This window comes from Mauremys mutica, chromosome 2, assembly GCF_020497125.1.
Source record: "Mauremys mutica isolate MM-2020 ecotype Southern chromosome 2, ASM2049712v1, whole genome shotgun sequence".
Classification (NCBI taxonomy): domain Eukaryota; kingdom Metazoa; phylum Chordata; order Testudines; family Geoemydidae; genus Mauremys; species Mauremys mutica.
In genome coordinates, this window is record NC_059073.1 from 284,421,911 (window position 1) to 284,443,018 (window position 21,108).

General features: G+C 46.1%; 1 protein-coding gene across 1 annotated transcript in view; it reads left to right on the forward strand.

The window, feature by feature from the left end:
• The window catches only part of PLCD1 (phospholipase C delta 1), a 90,397-nt gene that overhangs the window by 39,706 nt on the left and 29,583 nt on the right, over nucleotides 1-21,108 (forward strand). The window contains exons 4-8 of the mRNA XM_045006847.1: nucleotides 5,809-5,938; nucleotides 11,266-11,497; nucleotides 17,390-17,591; nucleotides 19,092-19,236; nucleotides 20,670-20,816. Coding sequence (XP_044862782.1) covers nucleotides 5,809-5,938; nucleotides 11,266-11,497; nucleotides 17,390-17,591; nucleotides 19,092-19,236; nucleotides 20,670-20,816 — 856 coding nt within the window. The remainder of the gene's footprint in view (nucleotides 1-5,808; nucleotides 5,939-11,265; nucleotides 11,498-17,389; nucleotides 17,592-19,091; nucleotides 19,237-20,669; nucleotides 20,817-21,108) is intronic.

The window sequence follows — 21,108 nt, forward strand, 5'->3', positions numbered from 1 at the left end:
AATTTAGCTCCCTTCTTAACTCAGTTCAGCCACTCCTCTTGCACTGGGCCTCATGCTCCCACGTGGAGCCAAACCACCATCTCACTGTTAGGTTTCACTTCGGTGGCCACCATCTCGCTACACTGGTTCCTCTATGCCTTGTTGGTACTCATGGGTGGGGGGCCTTCACTAGGGCTCATGAAAGGTATTGCCTTCTAGAGCCTTCCTTTGTGGAGAAGCCCATGGCTGTAATGGGGGGCTGCCAGAAACAATATTTTCCTGGCTGTTTTCATTCTAGTTAATATCTGTGATGACTGCACCCCTCCACCACCACCTCTGTGGGAGTCACAGCGACAAAAAAGCCGCCTCTGGAGCATGTGCAATTGAAACCACTGAACTATTTCCATCTAAGAGTAGAGATGATTGTATCTAAATAACAGTAACGTTTGTTCGGAGCAAAGGCTGCAATTTCCAAAGTGGAAACATGCCTCTCTCTCTTTAACTCCTAGTCCGAATCCAAGTTAAATGAGGTGGGGAGGCAAACAGTATTTCTGGAAGAATAATTATGGTGGACTCTTGGCGTCCAGTCTGGGGCAGTTACTATCAGTCTAACCCAACCTGGAATTACAGAACAGCAAGATTCTCATTTTAGGTTTGCTGATGTTTAATTAAAGCCTGGAGTTTAAACTTAGTCTTTCTTCAGTGGATGTGCCTGGAAGTGTGGTTTGATGTGAAAGTTTCTTGAAAAGAAATGGGCATCATATATATGAATACAGATAGATAGGAAAGAAGTGTTGGGGGCCCGTGGTCCATTCTTCCCCCTGCCAGGGCAGGGTTGTTCTCTGCAGTACATTTTCCCATGCTTGCCACCCCAGTTTAAAGACATGAACATGGAATAAAATCAAGCAGTTGACAGATGATTTTTGATGCTTCTATATATACAGTAGTGCCTGATTAACAGTCCAGTTCAGCTCTAGAGCAAGCAGGCATAGCTTCAATTGATTTCAGTGGAAGTTGCACGCAGTTTTGCCTGGGATGACTTTGGTCCATAGAATACATGGGAGCTTTCAATCTAAGCTGTGAGAAATGAAGCAGCTTTGCTTTTTTGGGGTTTTTTTTTCTGCTTTGGAATCACATCCCCTGAATTTCTAATTTGAACAAATTCACTAGATACCTTAGAATTCTTCAGTCATTCTTCCTTAGTTTCTAGTGGAAGATGGTAGCCTCAGGAGCCAGGAGATTCTTTAAAAGGGCAATGAGACAATATTGTCTCCCTGTTCAGGCAGGAATGAAAGCCATAGCTTTCTATCCCTCCTAGATACTTAAATGGTCCCCATCCCCATTGTGTTTGAGCACTTCATTCTTTATCATATTTATCCTCACAACATTCCTGTGAAGTAGGGCAGTGCTATAAGCTCCATTTCACAGATGGGGAATTGAGGCCCAGAAAGGCTACGTCAGTGATCCCCAACCTTTTCGTCTGGCAGGCGCCAGACGAAGGACCGTGGCGGCGGTGGAGCATCTGCCGAAATGCCACCGAATTTCTGCGGCATTTCGGCGGCGACGCCTCTTGATGACGTCACTTGGCGGCAGCAAGTGACGTCATCGAGAGGTGTCGCCGCCGAAATGCCGCAGAAATTCGGGGGCGATGCCTCTTGATGACGCCGCTTGTCAGCGGCAAGTGACGTCATCGAGAGGTGTCACTGCCGAAATGCTGCAGAAATTCGGCGGCATTTTGGCGGATGCTCCACCACCGGCCAGGACGCGGGCGCATTTTGATGCCCCCGTGGGCGCTAGGGCGCCCACAGGCACCGCGTTGGGGACCCCTGGGTTACGTGATTTGACCAAGGTCACACAGAAGTCTGTGGCAGAGGAGGAAATCAAATCCAGGTCTCCCAAGTCACAGGCTAGTGCCCCAACCACTTGAGCAACCCACTCTCAACCTGCTAAGGCCCAATCCTAGGATGCAATATGCGACAAAGATCCAAAATGAGGCGCACAAACAATTAGCCATGCAGGGCACTTCTAATGTTGTAGGATTAATCCATTTAGCATGAGTGATGCTCTCTATGTGATCTCTCTGATCCTTGATTCTTTATTTCTGATGTAAATCATTTTTAAGAACAGAAGTGAGGGAACATAGTTACCCTTGGGACTGAAATGAGGGATATGTCAGAGGGAGGATGAGGCCCAGGAAATCTTCAGTTGTGTTTGAACCATTAAATGGTTGTGTGACCGTTCTGGTTAGATGGCTAGCTGTGTCTCTGCCCCCTTTCTAGTCTCTCTGAGTGTTTGGCCTCTTGTCCTCACCTCTCTCAAGGCAGAACCTTGCAAATCATCTACTTTTGGACTGGGACTCAGGTACTGTGATGGGGCGCACCAATCACTGCTTGTCTGGTGCCTCCTCCTGGTCACTTTAAGGATTAATCTCAAGTCTGACACCCCTTCCCGTGGTCGCATGCTGTCACACCGTCTCTCTCTCTCTCTCATCACAGGAAATGCAGCATCCTCTTCATGACTCAGCCCTCCAGCTAGATCACTCAGCGTCCTCCCTTTTGGGATATATCAAAGTTTTACCCTCAGCTGTCCTAGGTAGTCTTCCCATTCACTGCCACAGGTGCCACTCCTTCAGTGGCTGGTAGGGGAACCCGGGCCCTCTCTCTACTCTGGGTTCCAGTCCAGGGACCCTCAACCTAGCAGTTCTGTGCTTTATCCTCCCAGCCCTCACTCCTCCTTTCCTGGACTGCTTCCTACCACTTCCTATTGCCAGTTTCCTGTCTTTATAGGCCCTGGCTGAATCTGCTTCCTACCAATAACCTGCTCCCTGGCTCTCGCTCCAGGTACAGATGTTAATAGACCTTAACCCTTTTCAGTCCTGTGTGGGGTGAACACCCCATCACAGATACTCTGCCCCGTGTATACCAATTGCTTTTTGCCCTGCGGGTCTGACTGGGTTTCTGGTACCTGCATTTCCTCCCTTCAGAAATATGTGATCAGTGATATAGTGATTCTGAAAAAGACAGTATTTTTATTTAGCAGTTGGAATGAAGCATTTTAGAAAAAAGGGATTTGAAAGCAACAAACAGCAGGTGTAATTAGTCTCATGTAACCTTATGCTGCGCTAGCAGCTAAATTAGATAGGATTTGTTCCAGGAGCAGAACAAAAGTAATTCACAATCTCTTGCATTCCCAGATCCTCCTGTGGGTCTGGGGTTTGACCCAAGGTGCCTAGCGTAGCCCATACTGAAAATGCCAAGGTGTGGGCAGGCTGCAAAAAGGAGAGCAGATTCTCCCCAAACTGGTGATTAACACTATAGTTCACCAACCAGTCACAAACTGTGCTCTTGATCCCACACACTGGTTATCAAGAAGCTGAAAAAAAGAAATCACACAGCTCCCTTTATTGCATTCAAGTCTCTGGCTCCCAATCAGCACTTAGGTCAAATACAGTGAGAAGTTATTTAAAACTCTATTCACTGTACAAAATGTTCTTCTGATCCCCAAAGGGCCAGTCACGTTACCAGATCAGTACTAGTTTGGATCTTACCCAAAATACCACACTGCCAGCCAATCCTTTAATATCTAAAACAAAAAGTTTATTATAAAAACAAAGAAAAGAATGAAAGAGAGCTGTTAAATAGTCAAAGCAATAAGATACATACATGTGAGTTCAGAGTCCGTATATCAAGTTCTTAGCAACATTGGTCAGTTTGCTGACTTGTAAAGTCCCTTTGGAACACATCCAGTGCTTGGATGGGTCTGTCAGTCCTTTGTTCAAGGTTTCAGTTTGTAGAGAAGTTACTCCTGAGGTAGAAAGCAGGATTGAAGACAAAATGGAGATGATGCAGCTGCCTGTTTATATCCTTTGCTATCGTAGTGGCATGTACATCCTCTGTCCCAAACAGAAGCTCACAGGACGTGGACATGGAAAAACACTTGGAGTCCCCTGTCCACAGGCATGTCCCTACATGTCCTGCTGACTCGTAGGCATAGGCTCTGGCTTCTCTTAATGGGTTCTTTGTACAACTGATTGCCCTTGATGGGTCAGTAAGCAGGCTGGATAGTGCTGATGCCAATCTGTCTGGGGGTGTCACCCAGAAACATAGCACAAGTTTGAGATGCAGATAGAGCATCCACATTTAGTTGGGGATTGGTCCTGCTTTGAGCAGGGGGTTGGACTAGATGACCTCCTGTGGTCTCTTCCAACCCTAATCTTCTATGATTCTACGATTTATAACTCATGATACAAAGATGATACTCACATATAAATAAGCTTATCATATTTAGCAAATCATAACTTTTCCAGCAGCCCATGTGACATCCTCAGGGCCATACAGTAGCATATACATTGTGTGGATGTGGCCCACATAACACACAGAGCACTACAGTGCTAAAGGGGTTGAGAACCACTGCTTTAGATACAAATGTGGCAATTGTAGGTAAATATTCACATATTAAGGGTTACCACTGCGGACGCTATTGGTATCTGTAAACATCTTTTTCTCTCAGGGAAAATATGATGGGCCCAGTTAAAATATTGTGTGTTGTCCCTTAGGGTCAGTTAATCATATTCTAGCTCAGGCCCTCATCTCCCAGAATGGGCATTTTTTAGTCTTTTTGGAATGATTTTTGAAACGGTGCCTTCTCTCCTAGTCCCGTTTATGGCCGTGAGGACTACGTCCATAGAGATTTGATGACCTGATCTTAGTTTGATAGTTTTCCTACTTCAAAAATAGAATGCTTTCCCTGAAGACCTCATTCATTTGATGATTAAACTAGCAGAAAGAAATACGGTGCTCTGCTGCAGTAATAGCCATTCCTATTTTGAAAAAACGCCAGGATATTTAACAGTCTGACATCATCTTCCAGAAAAGACATAGGAATGCCGGTGGAAATTTCCTGAGCATCATTCCTAAAAAAAAATTGCAGATATTTTATTGTAGTTGGTTGAAACAGTGCAGTAACATTGTAAGCTGTAATGTTAGGGTAGTGTAGACTACAGTGATATATACCTTATGTGTTTTACAAGGGGACGTCGGAACCTACCAGCTGCACCAGTTCTACTTTTAAAAAAATGGTAAGAAATATGGGGACAGATCCTCAAATATATACCAGAGTAGACAGCATATAGCTTTCACAAGATGAACAGTAATGTTTCTGCTGGTGTCAGAGGGGTAGCCGTGTTAGTCTGGATCTGTAAAAGCAGCAAAGAATCCTGTGGCACCTTATAGACTAACAGATGTTTTGGAGCATGAGCTTTCGTGGGTGAATACCCACTTCGGGCGGATGCATGTTTCTGCTGGGGAATCTTTTCCCAGTATCCAGCACGGGTTCTTTAGCATCTTCCCCAGCTCCAACCAAATGTTAGTTGATATACTGGATCTCGATCAAATCCCACCTATCCATGCAGGAAACCATCGGTTTTGCCTTCTGGGAGCTCTTTGCCCTGCTTCCCTCACCTTCAATCCCCTGTTAACAGCCTTGAATGCAGTGCTCATTCTCTTGCAAAAATGTTTTGTGGTTCAGCTGGGACAAGAAGCAATTGTGGAGCAAATAATGTTTTCTCCATTCCCAGTGGGTGAAAGATCTCTCCTCAGCTGGGGGCTCCTATGTGACAGACTGCTCTGCTGCCACCTGAGCATCCCTTAACATGCTCTTTAAAAACAGAGGGCCAGATCCTCAGTTGGTGTAAATTGGCTTGATGGCACTATGCTGATTTACACCAGCTGAAGACCTGGCCCAGAATCTCTAGGTGAGTTTTTTTTTCCCCCAGGGGAAGGGATGGGGGAAGGAATCGATCTGGAGTGATTTCCTTACATCAGCTTGCAGCTGGATTCACTCCTGCTTGCGGAAAGCCGATAAGAACAAAGACAACAAGATGAGTTTTAAAGAGCTCAAGAGCTTCCTGAAAGAAGTGAACATTCAAATGGATGACAGTTATGCCAAGCAGATCTTTCAGGTAAGGAGAATTCACAATTGGCATGGCAGCGAATGGGCTGGCTTGGGCTCACAGTCCCTGAACCTCACACCATCTGGCTGGAGACCTAAGCAGAGGCAAACTCTCAACATGCTGACTAAGCCCTAGGATTGTGCATGTGCCTTAGGATCTTCAAAGTGCTCATTGCTGGCCTAACTGGGCTCCCAGTTAAATCAATGGTCATACTCCCATTGACTCCAGTAGGAGCAGAGCTGGGCCAATCTTGAGTGCGTTTTGAAAACTCCACCCATGGTGAATGGGGCACCCACTGTGAGAGCTGCTCTGTCCCAAAGGTATAATTGAGTCCAAGAACGGAGGGGGATGCAGAGAAGGATCAGGCATTGATATGGATAATGCAAGATAAATGGGTAAGATCAGAGAGAGAGCAGGTGCCCTTGGGCACTGGTGGGTCAGGACTTCAGAGTATAACGACTACATGCCAAAAACTTTAGTCCCCTGTGGAATAAGTTCTGCTATAGTCACTCGCCCTAACACTGTGGAGTAAAATACCAAGTGGCTTCTGTAAAATCAAGGAAAGTTATACAAGGCAGGGGAAAGTGTGAATTAAAGGAATACAATCATGATAGTTATGTAACACTGTACATTGGCTTGGAGCAGTTATGCTGCTTTAATGACCCAAGACACATGAACTCCGCTCAGGGATACGCACTACTAATTTCTTGAGCTTTGACTTGCTGGCGGAGCCAGTGGGAAGGTAATGACGGTGACAAGAAGTCCTGAGTTGTTGAGTTGTTAGTGTTCCTGAAACCCAGCCTTCCTGCTTGCATGAGCTAAAGCCCATTGGATTGATTTCTAGGCCTGCATCACATCTGTCACTTAACTTCCCTGAAGTGGGCAGTGTCAGAAAGAACTGTTCCTTTCCCTTCAGAGCGCTACTAAATGGTAAAAGTGCACACGGTCGTCAAAACCCAGTAGTGGTTTTGATGCTCCCCTCTGCTTCTGCAAGTGGAGGGCTGGGGAGTAGAGCCCTGCGCAGGACTATTTTTTAAAATCCTGCGCCCGTCCCGCCCCGCAGTACCCACGGTCACCCACGGAAACCTTAGATCCCGCAAGAGAGACAGATTCTCCCACGCTACTAAAACCAAACAAACAAACAAACAAACAAAAAACCCCAGATCGGTTCATCTGTTATATATATAAATGGAATTCAGATACAATTTTTACCACTAAAAGAATAAAACAAATCGTGCTTAAACCATGTAAAAAAATATTTTAACTCCTGTTATGAGACATCAGCTCTCTTTCTATCCCTCGCTTAAAGTTAAGTATTAAAATCTTTTTAAAAAAAGAAAAGAAAAGAAAAACTTGCTTTCCATTGCTGAAATTCTATTATGACAAATTGACGAAAGATTTAGTATTTTCCCACAAATTACCACAGGCAGGATTTTTTTGCCAACCCAATCCCAACCACAACAAAGTACATTTTACCTGCTTCCGCTCTTATGGCAGTGGGTCCTGTGGGACCCCAGTCCCACTGCAGGGCTCTACTGGGGCGCCTCAGACTTCCGGTCCTAGCTGGGGATTGCAAAGAAGGGAGGCATGCCAGCTCTTTGTGCTCTCCTAACACTACATCTGTGGAGACCTCTCTGTGTGGGAGCGCCACACAGATTCGGGGGGAGGTCAGCCAGCAGATCTCTACTGATTTCTTGCTGCAGAACCCCCAGAATAAAGCTGCATAAAGACAAGCTTTGTCTGCAGTAACGTGCTTCCTTCCTTTTCCACATGGTGGACCAGGCCTGCTCCTCTGCGGGGACTCCTCTTGGAGCAGCTGCCATCAGGGAGCACCCAGAAGAACAGCTTTCAGACTGTGAGCTCTGTGGGGCAGGGACTATCTTTCACTGTGTGTGCGTACAGCACCTAGCCATGGGGACCTAACCTGGAGCCTGTAGGTGCAGCTGAAATGCAAATTACAGTAATGATAATGAGCTGCTCTTTCAGAGGCTGTGCTCTGTGGAGGCTCCAGGGGAATAGAGGGAGGCGGGGAAGGGGTTGGCAGTGGAGAAATGAGAGACGTCCACACAGAAAATGCTTGTCTCTGACAGATCTAGGGAGCATAATCCCCTGCCACTTCCTAACCTCCTCCCTCAATGGAATAATTAGAAGGAAACTCTGAGAGTGGAGACTTGAGGCGTTTCAGTTCCTGCTTAAGGGAGCATTGGGCTCAATGAATTAAAGCTATAAAGAGAGACTAAGCACTTGATAGTGCTGGTTCATGTAGCAATGTGCTGTTCTTTGTACAGGCACAGTAACGAAGGATGATCGATCAGTCAGACAGTGGCTATAAGGGTGTTTTCCTAAATTAGTCCTGTTTTCCGTCAAGGTGGCCTCCCATACCTGTGTGGTCCCTCTATAAGTTCTAAGTAGACCTGGGTACAACGTCTCCAGTGAAACCAGAAGCCACGTAAAACTCACCTGGTTGTGCATTTCATTTCAAACTTGATCTCAGCTGTTTCTTCACAAAGTTTCCCCACTCTTTCTGGCAAACTCAGTCTGATTCAGGGTGTCAGGATGCATCAAAGCCAGGTAAAACCCAGTAGTTTGGACCAAGATTCTCTCTGTCATTTGGGGCTCATTCAAACCCAAAGTGAGGGGACCACGCCATACAGATCAAACTCAGGGAACATGTTCACACACACAGAGCAACCCAAACTGGAATCTGGCCATGATGGCAGCACTTGCACCCCTGTTCTTTTGGAAAGGGCAGTGAAGTCTGTCTAATGACCACTAATGGCCAGGCTTCCAAGAGGTGGCCCTTACCGCAGCAGAAGCCTCCATACAGCCGTACTCGGGCATTGGCTCAGTTCTGTCTCAAAGGAGAGAGCGTCATTGGCCAAATCCCTGCTATTGCCAGTCTGCCTTTATCTTTGTGCCTCTTCTCCAAGAATTCAACAAATCTAACGCTGCTTCGGTGACAAGCTTTACCAAGCTGACACCACAGGATGGTATAGACACAGACAGCAGCAAGCAAAATAATTGCTTCAAGAGTGTAGAAAACTATCTTGTTGGATTAACATTTTTATTGTTTTTATGCTTTTCAATGCACACATCAGAATACAGAAAGAAAACAAAAAACATTATAAACTTGTAACGACACCATCTGTACCGAACAGCATAGTGTTAACATGCATCTGCAAAAACCATTTCACAAGCTTAATATTAAACTAAAAAAGCAAATAAGTTGAAACCTATGTAGAGGGTGTCCTTGTAAATTACTGAGCATGTCAGGAGAAACAGCGTGTAGGTAGGCCGCTTTCTCAGCTTCTCTCATCATTAAGGTGAATAAATGCCACCTCTGTCACTTTGATCATGCCAGTTGTGAGATCATAGTTTTGACTTGTAGAATGCAACGAGCCGCTGGATAGTTTAGTTTGGTTCATAACTAGGCAGCCCAATGACTCCCAAAGTGTTGCAGTGGTGACTTTCCATAGGGAGCAATAATATCAGTGCCCCAAAGACCTCATTATCATCTTGCTAGAGGAAACCTCAGGGGCATCATGATTGTCTTCTGTGTGATTAGCACTGCTTGGCTTGGGTCCTAACAGGATGGTTGGTTAAACTGAAATGTGCATTTTGTTTCTAGGAATCAGGGCTATAACCATATCTTGCATTTATACCGTGTCTACCATCCTGAGGGATCCCAGAGCCAGTTATATACTATGCACGTACAGAACCCTGAAAGATTGCTACCTCTGAAGTGGATGGTGACCGCCAAATGGCACACAGGGTGGTCTACAGCACTCAGGGCTGGGGGATGGTCCTTTTTTGGCCAAGGACCTTGGGACAAACCAAGTACTATGGGAATTTTGAGATCTGTGCAGAGTGGGCAGGACTTAGGTTTTCAGAGTCCCACCTGAAAGACCATCTAGACTTAATTGACCTCAATGGGCCAGATCCTCAGCTACGGAAGAGCTGGCTGTCTATATTAGATATTTATAGAGAGCCAGTCATCAAAATATCTAGGCATCAACTGATAAGCGAGGTACAGAGAAACCTGCACCCAAAATCCCTCAATCCTAATAAGAGACTCTATGTCTTAAGCGACCACTTTGATGTATGCCCAGGTTTTCCATTACAGTTTGTTTTGTTTGACCTTTAGTTAATTAAAATGTTTGCCAACAAAAATCCTACCAAAGTAACTAACATTACGGCGGGATAGGGAGCACTGCTGTAATATTGCTTGCAGAGGCAACATTGTGAAAATTGTAAGGGCAACCATTATATCACATCTAGTCAGCTGCCAACTAGAGCTGGTAGGAAAAATGGCTTTTTCCCCATTGGAAATGTTGATGAAAACTCATTAATTCTCATGGAAAAGTTTGACTTTTAATAAACGAGCAAAAACTGAAGTATTTGAACCAGAAACTGAAACTTTTCCATTCAGAAATTCTGCCGTAGTGCCTCAGGGGTGCTGTAGTTTGAGTGCCTTATGCTCCCATTCTCCTTAATGAGCTAGGCTTCTGGAAGTGCTACATCTTCCATAATGCATCCCGGTCTCCCCTTATGGGAGGTGGTGGCCTCATGGGAGTCTCTGGTTGTGATGCATCATGGGAGACATAGGCTATCCCAATCTGTAGAGGAGACTGGGGACGCAAGGAAACTGAACTACAGCTCCCCTGAGGCACCAAGGTAGGATAGCTGGATCAAAATATTTTGGTTTGGGGGCATTTGTTTTTCTGAGGAGAAATTAAAACTTTCCACAGAACGCAGGAACTTTTCACCAAAAAATTCATTTTGCTGAAAACCCAAATTTTCCATCCAAAAGGAGTTTTTATGGAACATCTTCAACCAGCCTTTCTGCCTCTGCTTGCTAGTCTCTTAGTGCCAAATCTCAAACCCATTAAAGTGAACGGGAGTCTTTCCCTTGACTTTAATTATCTGTACATCAGTCCCTTCATTCCTTGCTTAATACATGTTTCACTTGTTTCCTTGTACTCCTCTGTCTGTCTGTCTCCATCTGTTGTATCTAGATTGTAAGCTATTGTGGGCAGAGACAGTCTTTTTGCTCTGTGTTTGTACAGCACTGAGCACAACAAGGTCCTGTTCTATGATGAGTGCTCTTAGGTGCTACAGTAATACAAATAATAAGTCATAATAACTGTTGATGTTTCAGTGATAGAAAATGACCCTGGATAGGTCAGTAAGAGCCATCAATCAAGGGCTTCTCATTAGGCAGCAAATAACTTTCCAGTTATTTTGTGTTCTACACTGTTTAGAGCTGGTGCAGATTACGGCTGGAATATGCTATAAGGAAAGAAGGTTTTCACTCCTTCTCCCCCCTACGTTTACAGCAGTGTGACAAATCCAAGACAGAGACCTTGGAAGATGAGGAGATAGAGACATTTTACAAGATGCTGACTGAGCGGGCGGAGATAGATGAGATCTTTGCAAAATACTCCAGTGCTGAAGGGATCATGTCCAGGGACAATCTGCTGAGGTTCCTCCGAGAAAAGCAGCAGGAGGAGGATGCTGTCCCTGAATCTGCACTCTCCCTGATTGAGAGATATGAACCCAACGAAACAGGTGGGTTGGCAGCACTGGCTGCTGTTTGAGTGAGAGTCTAAAATTCTTGCTCTGGGTAGAGCAATTCCTGGAACTATTTTGCTGCTGTTTCCTTCTCCAGCCTTGCATGTCCTTGTATTGCAGCAGCCATCTCTGATGTGTCAATATTCCAGAAGAATGTTAGCAGCTCCACAGGGATGTGTTGGGTAGACTGGAAAGTGTCTTTTTTCTCAGGTCTTTGCTCTGGTGCAGTACCCAGCAGGAAAATGGTTGATATATAGAGATTTAAGGGTTGCTGTAGTCCTTGTGGGGAAGCGACAGATGGTTTATTTAATAATAATCCTTGTATAATATTTAGCACTACTATAGCACCTGTCATCTGATGATCTCAAAGCACTTTGCAAAGGCAGATTTGTATTGTCATTTCCATTTTCCAGATGGGGAAACTGAGTCACAAAAAGCTAGATTCACGATAGGATTTAGGCACCTAAATCCCAGAATCAGGCCCTACGGGGATTCACAAAGCTCCTTCTCAGCTGCCACCAAACTCTGTAGGCACCTAAGCTCACTCGGAGCCTACATTTTTGGAGTAAAAGTTCCCTAGGTGCCTATGTTCCTGCCTCTGAGCATGCCCACGGCAGCCCCATGCCAGGCATCTGGATAATATACATGACTGGGCTATTGATATAGAAGGGTACAGCTTGCTCAGGAAGGACAGGTAGGGAGAAAAGGGAGGAGGGGTTGCCTTGTATATCAAAGATGTATACGCTTGTGCTGAGGTTGAGATGGAAAAGAGACAGACTTCTTAAAAGTCTCTGGGTAAGGCTAAAAGGGGTAAAAAACCAGGGTGATGTCATGGTAGAGGTCTATGATAGACCACCTAACCAGGAAGAAGAGGTGGATGAAGCTTTTTTTAAACAACTAACAAAATCATCCAAAGCACAGGACTTGGTGGTGATGGTGGACTTCAACTACCCAGGCATGTGTTGGGAAAACAGTACAGTGGGACACAGATTATCCATCGAGTTCTTGGAATACATTGGAGACAATTTTTTATTACAGAGGGTGGAGAAAGTGATTAGGGGAGAGGCTGTTCCAGATTTGATTCTGACAAATAGGGAGGAACTGGTTGAGTATTGGAAGATGGAAGGCAGCTTGAGTGACAATGGATCATGAAATGATAGAGCTCATGATTCTAAGGAATGTCAGGAGGAAGACAGCAAAAGAAAGACAATGGACTTCAAGAAGGCAGATGTTAGCAAACTCGGAGAATTGCTCGGTAAGATCCTGTGGGTCAAACCAAGTACTATGGGAATTTTGAGAACTGTGCAGAGCGGGCAGAACTTAGGTTTTCAGAGTCCCACCTGAAAGACCATCTAGACTTAATTGAACTCAATGGGCCAGATCCTCAGCTGCTTTCTCTACACCAGTCATGATTTTATAGACCTTAATCATATCTCCCCTCCACCCTAAGTCATATGTGGAGCCGGATTGGGTCAGAACTTCCCACCAGATCTGGGCCCTGCAGATGAGCTTACACAAAACAGGGTAAGATTCACTGGGCCAAGGAGAGGGCAAGCACCAGTCAGAGAATGACTCAGTAACCTGGCAGTTGGAGCACTCCCCTGGGAGGTGAGTGACCTGGGATCCAGTCCCCCTGCCCCAAGGGCTTTTTATATGATTTATCCACAGTGGAACTGCTTCAGCGGGAGAGACTGAGCAAGCCTCACTTCAGAATATCCCAGTTAGGGCATTCTCTAGAGAGGTGGCAGATCCTTGTTCAAATCCCTTACGCCCTTCACAAGGACGGGAGATTTGAACTAGGGGTCTCCCAAATCCCATATGAGTACACTACCCACTGGGCTAAAAGTTAGGCAGGCGCTGGCTCTGGTCCTCCCCTGGCCGCTTGCAAAAACATCATAGATGCCACATGCCAAGAGAGGGTTCACAGCTGAGAATCCCAAGCAGAGGCCTCCCTGCAGCCTGCACTTAGGGCCCATCTCTGTGAGAGCAGTGGGGCTTAGGACACACTCCTGTTGCTGGCATCTCCCATTGGCTTGTATAGGTGAGGTAGGTTTGCCACCTTTCTAATGGCTGGTAACCAGACCGCGGTGGCTCTGCCCCACCTCTTCCCCCAAGCCCCGCCCCTGCTCCGCCTCTTTCCTCGAGGCCCCGCCCCTTCTCCATCTCTTCCTCCCAAGGCTCCGCCCCTGCTCTGCTTCTTCCACCCCCCCGATCAAAAAAACTGGACATCAGGGTTTGTCAAAGGGCACCCGGACACACAAGCCGAAACCTGGCCTGCCAAGGTGAAAACTGGACAGGTGGCAACCCTAAGGGGAGGAGCCACCTAGCATGCTGGCTTTTGTGACGCCCATTCTGAGGCCCTGCTGCCTAGCTCTCCTTAGCCATTGCACAGGGAGCCTAGGCACCCCAGCTCAGCCTTGGGGAATCCCCAGTGATTTTCCAAGCACCTGGAAAACACGGTAACACTCAGCGTCGCCATGGCTGCATTTCTTAGCCAATCTAGCCCAAAGAGAACAAGGAGAAGCTTTTGAAACTCGGTTACCTAAATATAGTGAGGCACCTAAATCCATATTTAGGCAGCCGGTTAAGTGACCTGCATTTCAACAGGGCAAATACGGCATTATTTTATTTCTACTCGGAGATGAAATGAGTAACCACCGTGCAGCATCTTAGAGTGACTATCCCAGACAGCAAACAGGCCGTGATCCTGGGCTGTGACTGGCGCAGCTCAAGAATGGGGTGGGGACAGAAGTAGCTGTGCAGTTCCCTGGTTTTGGGACTGGCCTGGGGATCAGTTCAGTTCCCACCATAAGTTAGAGCACCCGCTGGTCAAGCCAGTACTGCTGTACTTCATTGGCCTCTGCCCTTGGCAAGTCTTGGTTTACTCAAACGATACATTATTCGTGTTTCCTAGGGCATTTGAGGGATGTGAAGGGGATATAAAGCTAGATGTCCATTTTTTATTCGAAAAGCATTGTCAGGCAAAGGGGGCTGTCAGCTTCTACTGAACAACAGTAACAGCGTTAGTATCACTAAGGCCAAATTCAGCATAGGCAGCTCATTGAAGTCAGTGGGAGCTGTATGCAGGCATCTGTGGGTACAGTTATTAATCCTTTCAGATTTAGTTCTTTGTGACCCAAAAATCTCTTAATGTCTATTGGCCAGGGGGTGCTGAGGGCAGAGGTGCCGACTCCGTGATTGCTCCGGGACTGGAACACCCATGAAAAAAAAATAGTGGGTGCTCAGCCACCTGCCCGATCAGTTGTTCGGCAGTGGGCGGGAGCCACTGGGCGGGGGGGGAGGGGCAGAGCGGGGCCGGAAAGAGGTGGAGCAAGATTGGGATTTGGGGGAAAGGGCAGAGTGGGGGCGGGGCCTTGGGTGGAGTGGAGGTGGAGCACCCACCTGGAAAGAAGAAAGTCGGTGGCTGAGGGGCTCCAGGAATCCCCTGAGTCTTGTATGTAAGTTCTAGTTCACCAAATAATGTCCTGTGAGGTCTCAAATAAAAGCCAATGAACTCACCTATTGAGATATACCTATCTCATAGAACCAGAAGGGACCCCACAGGGTCATTGAGTCCAACCCCCTGCCTTCACCAGCAGGACCAAATACTGATTTCACCCCAGATCCCTAAGTGGCCTCCTCAAGGATTGAACTCACTACCCTGGGTTTAGCAGGCCAATGCCCAGACCACTGAGCTATCCTACACATGGTGTGCAAAGGGCTATGTTTACACATAATATTTGACTGGAAATTACATCCTGTGTCTAGGGACTAGTCACAGGTGAAAAGGTGAAAAACAGGTTTTCTGTCAGACAAGAATGTTTATCTGACGGTTCACTGTATGGTTCACGGTGAATCTCCTCTCACCAGTCTGAACCGAATGCTAATGAAGGATTGTGAAAACTTCAAAGCAAGAAAAGTAGCAGGAAGAGGTGAACCGCGGGGGTTGGGGAGTGGAACCCTATCTGGAGGTGCACATCAAAGGCTTGTTCTGGCTTGTTTGGGAGTCAAAGAAAATCTGTCATACTTCATCTAGGACATAAACAAACAGTGAGTTTGCTTCATGAAACAGGGGTCTCAGCCAGGCTGGGTGGAAAGCACTGGAGATAACTTTGGGGGAGATAAGCTTCTTTAGACAAGAGGGTAACTTGTTAGTTAAGTTTAGTCTCTAGAAAGCATGTTATGATTTTATTTTATATGTACCCATTTGTTTCTGGTATTCTTACTCATTATCACTGGAATGGCTGTATTTGAGAATGAACTTGTTCTTGTTTTCACTGTAAATAGATCTCAGTTCTATGGTGTTAAGCAATGTGGTGATCCCTCACCAAAGGCTCTTACGTAAATTAAGTTGTCATAGGATAAAAGGAAACATCCTTTCATGGAATGAGAACTGGGTAAAACACAGGGAACAAAGGATAGGAATAAATGGTAAATTTTCAGAATGGAGAGGGGTAACTAGTGGTGTTCCCCAAAGGTCAGTCCTAGGACCAATCCTATACAACTTATTCATAATGATCTGGAGAAAAGGGTAAACAATGAGGTGGCAAAGTTTGCAGATGATACAAACTGCTCAAGATAGTTAAGACCGAAGCAGACTGTGAAGAACTTCAAAAAGATCTCACAAAACTAAGTGATTGGGCAACAAAATGGCAAATGAAATTTAATGTGCATAAATGTAAAGTAATGCACATTGGAAAAAATAATTCCAACTATACATACAATATGATGGGGGCTAATTTAGCTACAACTAATCAGGAATAAGATCTTGGAGTCATTGTGGATAGTTCTCTGAAGACGTCCATGTAGTGTGCAGCGGCAGTCAGAAAAGCAAACAGGATGTTAGGAATCATTAAAAAAGGGATAGAAAATATCTTATTGCCCTTATATAAATCCATGGTATGCCCACATCTTGAATACTGTGTACAGATGTGGTCTCTTCATCTCAAAAAAGATATACTGACATTAGAAAAGGTTCAGAGAAGGGCAACTAAAATGATTAGGGTTTGGAATGGGTCCCGTATGAGGAGAGATTAAAGAGGCTAGGACTTTTCAGCTTGGAAAAGAGGAGACTAAGAGGGGATGTGATAGAGGTATATAAAATCGTGAGTGGTGTGAAGAAAGTGAATAAGAAAAAGTTATTTACTTATTCCCGTAATATAAGAACTAGGGGCCACCAAATGAAATTAATGGGCAGCAGGTTTAAAACAAATAAAAGGAAGTTCTTCTTCACACAGCGCACAGTCAACCTGTGGAACTCCTTGCCTGAGGAGGTTGTGAAGGCTAGGACTATAACAGGGTTTAAAAGAGAATTGGATAAATTCATGGAGGTTAAGTCCATTAATGGCTATTAGCCAGGATGGGTAAGGAATGGTGTCCCTAGACACTGTTTGTTTGTCAGAGGGTGGTGATGAACGGCAGGAGAGAGATCACTTGATCATTACCTGTTAGGTTCACTCCCTCTGGGGCACTGGCATTGGCCACTGTCGGCAGACAGGATACTGGGCTGGATGGACCTTTGGTCTGACCCAGTATGGCCATTCTTATGTTTTTATGAGTTGAATCTTACAAGCTGGTGTGTGCTTCTCTTTTGGGAACAGCAGGCCTGGTCATTGGGAGGGGTTGGACACTGCCAGGAATGCTCTGAAGACTTGGGGGTTGGTGGGTGCCTTTAGCTAACCCGTTCAGAGAGAGTGGAGTGCTTGTGTAGCCAGACCCTGGTGGTGTCAGAGAGCTGACCCACAGCAAGGCACAGATAAAACTTCCTCACACTAGGGCAGGTGGTGTCGAGGGGCCTCACAGCCCAGGGTACCCTTAGGGTGTTTCACATTCTTCCAGTACCGAGCTGTCATATTTTCACTGCTGGTTTATATTTCTTTTATCTGGTAGCCAAGAAACAACAGATCATGACCAAAGATGGTTTCCTGATGTATCTGCTGTCTGCTGAGGGGAACATATTCAACTCCTCTCACAGTAAAGTTTACCAGGACATGACTCGGCCCCTCAGTCACTACTTGGTGTCGTCGTCGCACAATACCTATCTAATGGAAGACCAGATCAGAGGGCCCAGTAGCACCGAGGCCTATATCAGGTAAAGGGGGATCTCTCAACACAGATTGTACCAGGATACAGAACACAGACAGGCAGGCTTGATCCTAGAATGTTCAATTCCACCCTTGCGTGAACTGACCCTGACCTTATTGCTGAGTGTTGTGTCTGCCACCTAGTGGCCAGATGTTGGAGTGGCCTCAAACAGCTGCAAACAGGCCAGCCAACAAGAAACTTCCCTGTAGCTAAGCCAGCAGAGAGGTATTGCCAACTGTAAGTGTGTAATAATCTGGAGTCAGGTCCCTCAAATAATGAGATTTTAAAACTAATAAATGTAACATGCTTTGTATTTGTCTTCTGGAGTTGGGGACTTCACGGGTCGTGTTTTCAAGCTTTTCTCTGCAGCCATGAGGGCTAGACATTGATGCTTTTTTCAGTGAAAGCTGAATTCTCAGGCAATAGCATGATTCCAGGAGGAACCGCCTCCCCGCAAATCACGTGAGTCATGAGCAGATTGTGAGCGTTAGTTACACTGAGCAGGTGCTCTTCTACCGTGGCGCTTTTCCTACCTGATGGAATTGTTGGGGAGCAGCAGCTATCGAATCAAAAGCGACGGGGAGCGGGCAGAGGATTTAGCTCAGTGAATTGCTTTCATTGGTTATTTGAATGCATTTTGCAATATCAGGAAATTACTTAATCCTGATTCCATTGTGGTTAACTGTATGGTTCCCACAGGTCTTGTAGCAGTGCTTATAGGAGATGGGTCACTTTAAGCATATGGGGAATTACTGTACACGTGGCCTACTGTACATATATGCCTCTGTAGAGAAAAGTGGAAAGATCTTCAGAAGCCTACAGTGATGAATATATAGACAAGAACTTACATTTGAAGGCAGGAAATGACTGAACCAGACAATGCAGGGCAGGGGCTTTCTGAGCGCACCTTCAAGCTGTATAATCTGTGGGGTGAACTTTCTAAAGGGGATTTCATCTCATTAAATGCCAGTGGAGTTCGCATAGGTACATCAGTGAGCCCAGCTTTGAAAATGCATCCCCAACTCCTTGTCAAGTCTGCATGAAGAAAGCACATGGGCCAGGCCTCTCTGATTGTGGCAGCAACTGATGGCTTCTTTGATCCACTCTCTTTATGCCCAGTCAGCCTTTCCCGATCTGCTCTTCACCATCTCGGGACTTCGCTAATCTCCTTTCTCTTCAACCCCCCTGTGCTTTTCAGATCCCCCTTATCTTCAGCTGCCCTGAGCTTTTCCCGTCTCCCCTCTTCTCAGATTCCTTTATGCATTTCTGAGCTTGCTCATCTGTTTCTCTGAGCTCCTCTCTTTTCAGTTGCTCTGATCTCTCTTGAGCTCCCCTCTCCTCAGTCCCGTTGCACGTTTACAGGTGCCCCTGTTTTCACTTACTTTGCACTTGTCAAAGCCGCCCATCAGCCTTCAGCGTATATTGAAATGCCCGTATACGATATCATCCCATTTTGGGGAGGGGAACGGGGGAGAAAAACCCAAATGCCTCCATTCTTTGTTTCCAGAGCCCTGACCAAAGGCTGCCGCTGTGTGGAGCTGGACTGCTGGGATGGTCCTAACTCAGAGCCTGTCATTTATCATGGCTACACACTCACCTCCAAGATCCTCTTCAGTGACGCCATAAAGGCCATCAAGAACTATGCTTTCAAAGTAAGAACAAAGGACGGGGGGTATCCTGCAGCTTCATTTATTTTCCCTGAGAACAAACAGGCAGACATCCCGCGCCAGTGAAATACTCAGCTGTCCATTGTGCGTACAGAATGAAACCTGCATACTTCCATGTCTCACTGGTCCCTTTCTGGGCTGCCATACCTCTGCCTGGCCCTTTGCAGAGAGCAGCACCTGAGGGTTATTGAAATGCTGAGCCCTTTGGGGCAGGGATTGTCTTTGCATTGCACCAAGGGCGCAGCACTTAGCGCGATGGGACCCGGACCCCTGCCACAGTGAAGACAGTAACCAGAAATTAGAACAATAATGCATGTAGGCAATGGGAAAGGCAGGCAGTCAAATTAACTTGGCTGTTCAGTTCATGCTTAGCTTGGCTGTGATGTCTGATGGCTCAGCCTTATTTATCCAGAGGTTTTAGAGAAATCCACATGTGTGCATGTGAGGCACTGATGCGAGATATTCCCTCTCTCTTCCTACTAAGAGTAAATTATAGGGTGTAGCAATCAAACCTGGGTGTCTTGCATAGCAGCCCTTGGCTTTCATCCTTTATACCAAGACTGTTGTTCTTCCAGACTCACTGGGGACTCAGGCTTGCTCCTTCTTCTTCAGTTAATTTGCCTTTAGAGCCAACATCCAGTTTTCCCCAGGATTTTAGGATGCAGAAATCAGAAGCCTACAGTGCAAGGAAATATCCAGGAGGGTGCACAGCGGGTAGCACTTCCCAGGGGTCCTAAAACCCGTTAGATGTGTTATCAGGAAAGGAAGAAATGACTTGATAATATAGGATCTGTCTTGCTCTTGTCACACTAGTATCTGAGCATCTCACAGGCATTAATGGATGTTACTTTCAGAATACCCCTCTGAGGCCAGGAAGCATTATCACCATTTTACAGCTGGGGAACTGAGGCACAGGGAAAATTAAATGACTTGTTTGAGGTCTGTGGACCAGTTGAGCTGGGAATTGAGCCACTGCTTCCTACTCCAGTGCCCTAGCCTCTAGATTATGCTTCCTGGGAGGTTTCAGTAGATGGCTACCAAAATGGTGCTATGAATGTGTAACATTATGTTAATGTGTATTTGAACTTGTCTGTACTGCTGTGTTAACAGCCTGGTTTCCAATGAAATGTGCTGCTAGCAGCACATTGGTTTTGTAACACATGGAGGGAAGAGATTGCTAGAGTTATACCTAATCTCATAGAGCTGGGAGGGACCTTGAAAGGTCATTGAGTCCAGCCCCCTGTCTTCACAGCATGCCTAGGTGCTGTCCCTGACAGTTTTTGTCCCAGATCCCTAAATGGCCCCCTCAAGGACTGAACTTACAACCCTGGGTTTAGCAGGCCAATGCTCAAACTACTGAGCTAACCCTCTCCCTCCCCTGCCATTAAACCATGATGTATGTTGCTGTCCTACCACAGACCTCTCCGTACCCAGTAATCATTTCCTTGGAGAACCACTGTAGCCTGGAACAGCAGAAGATGATGGCTCAGCACATGAAGACGATCCTAGGGGACATGCTGCTGGTAATGCCAGTTGGAAATATATCAGACTTCCCCTCGCCGGAGGTGAGTGGAGCTACTTTACTGCTTTGTGTGTTGTTACACGGCCTGCGTTCTTACCAGACTGATGTAATATCACTCCCCGTGATAAGGAGAGTCACTGAGAAGTCTCAGTTGAAGACGCTCTGTGGAACTCAGGGACTTTCTGGTCCAGAGGCCAGACAATGTCTTCAGCCCTGTTAGTAATTGCTTTCTCACAGGGCACGTCCAGTCAGCTGGGTATTACAGGTCTGTTTTGTATATGCTCACCTTACACAGAACTTGGTTAATATGACCTTCCGGGGCCTAATGTCCACTG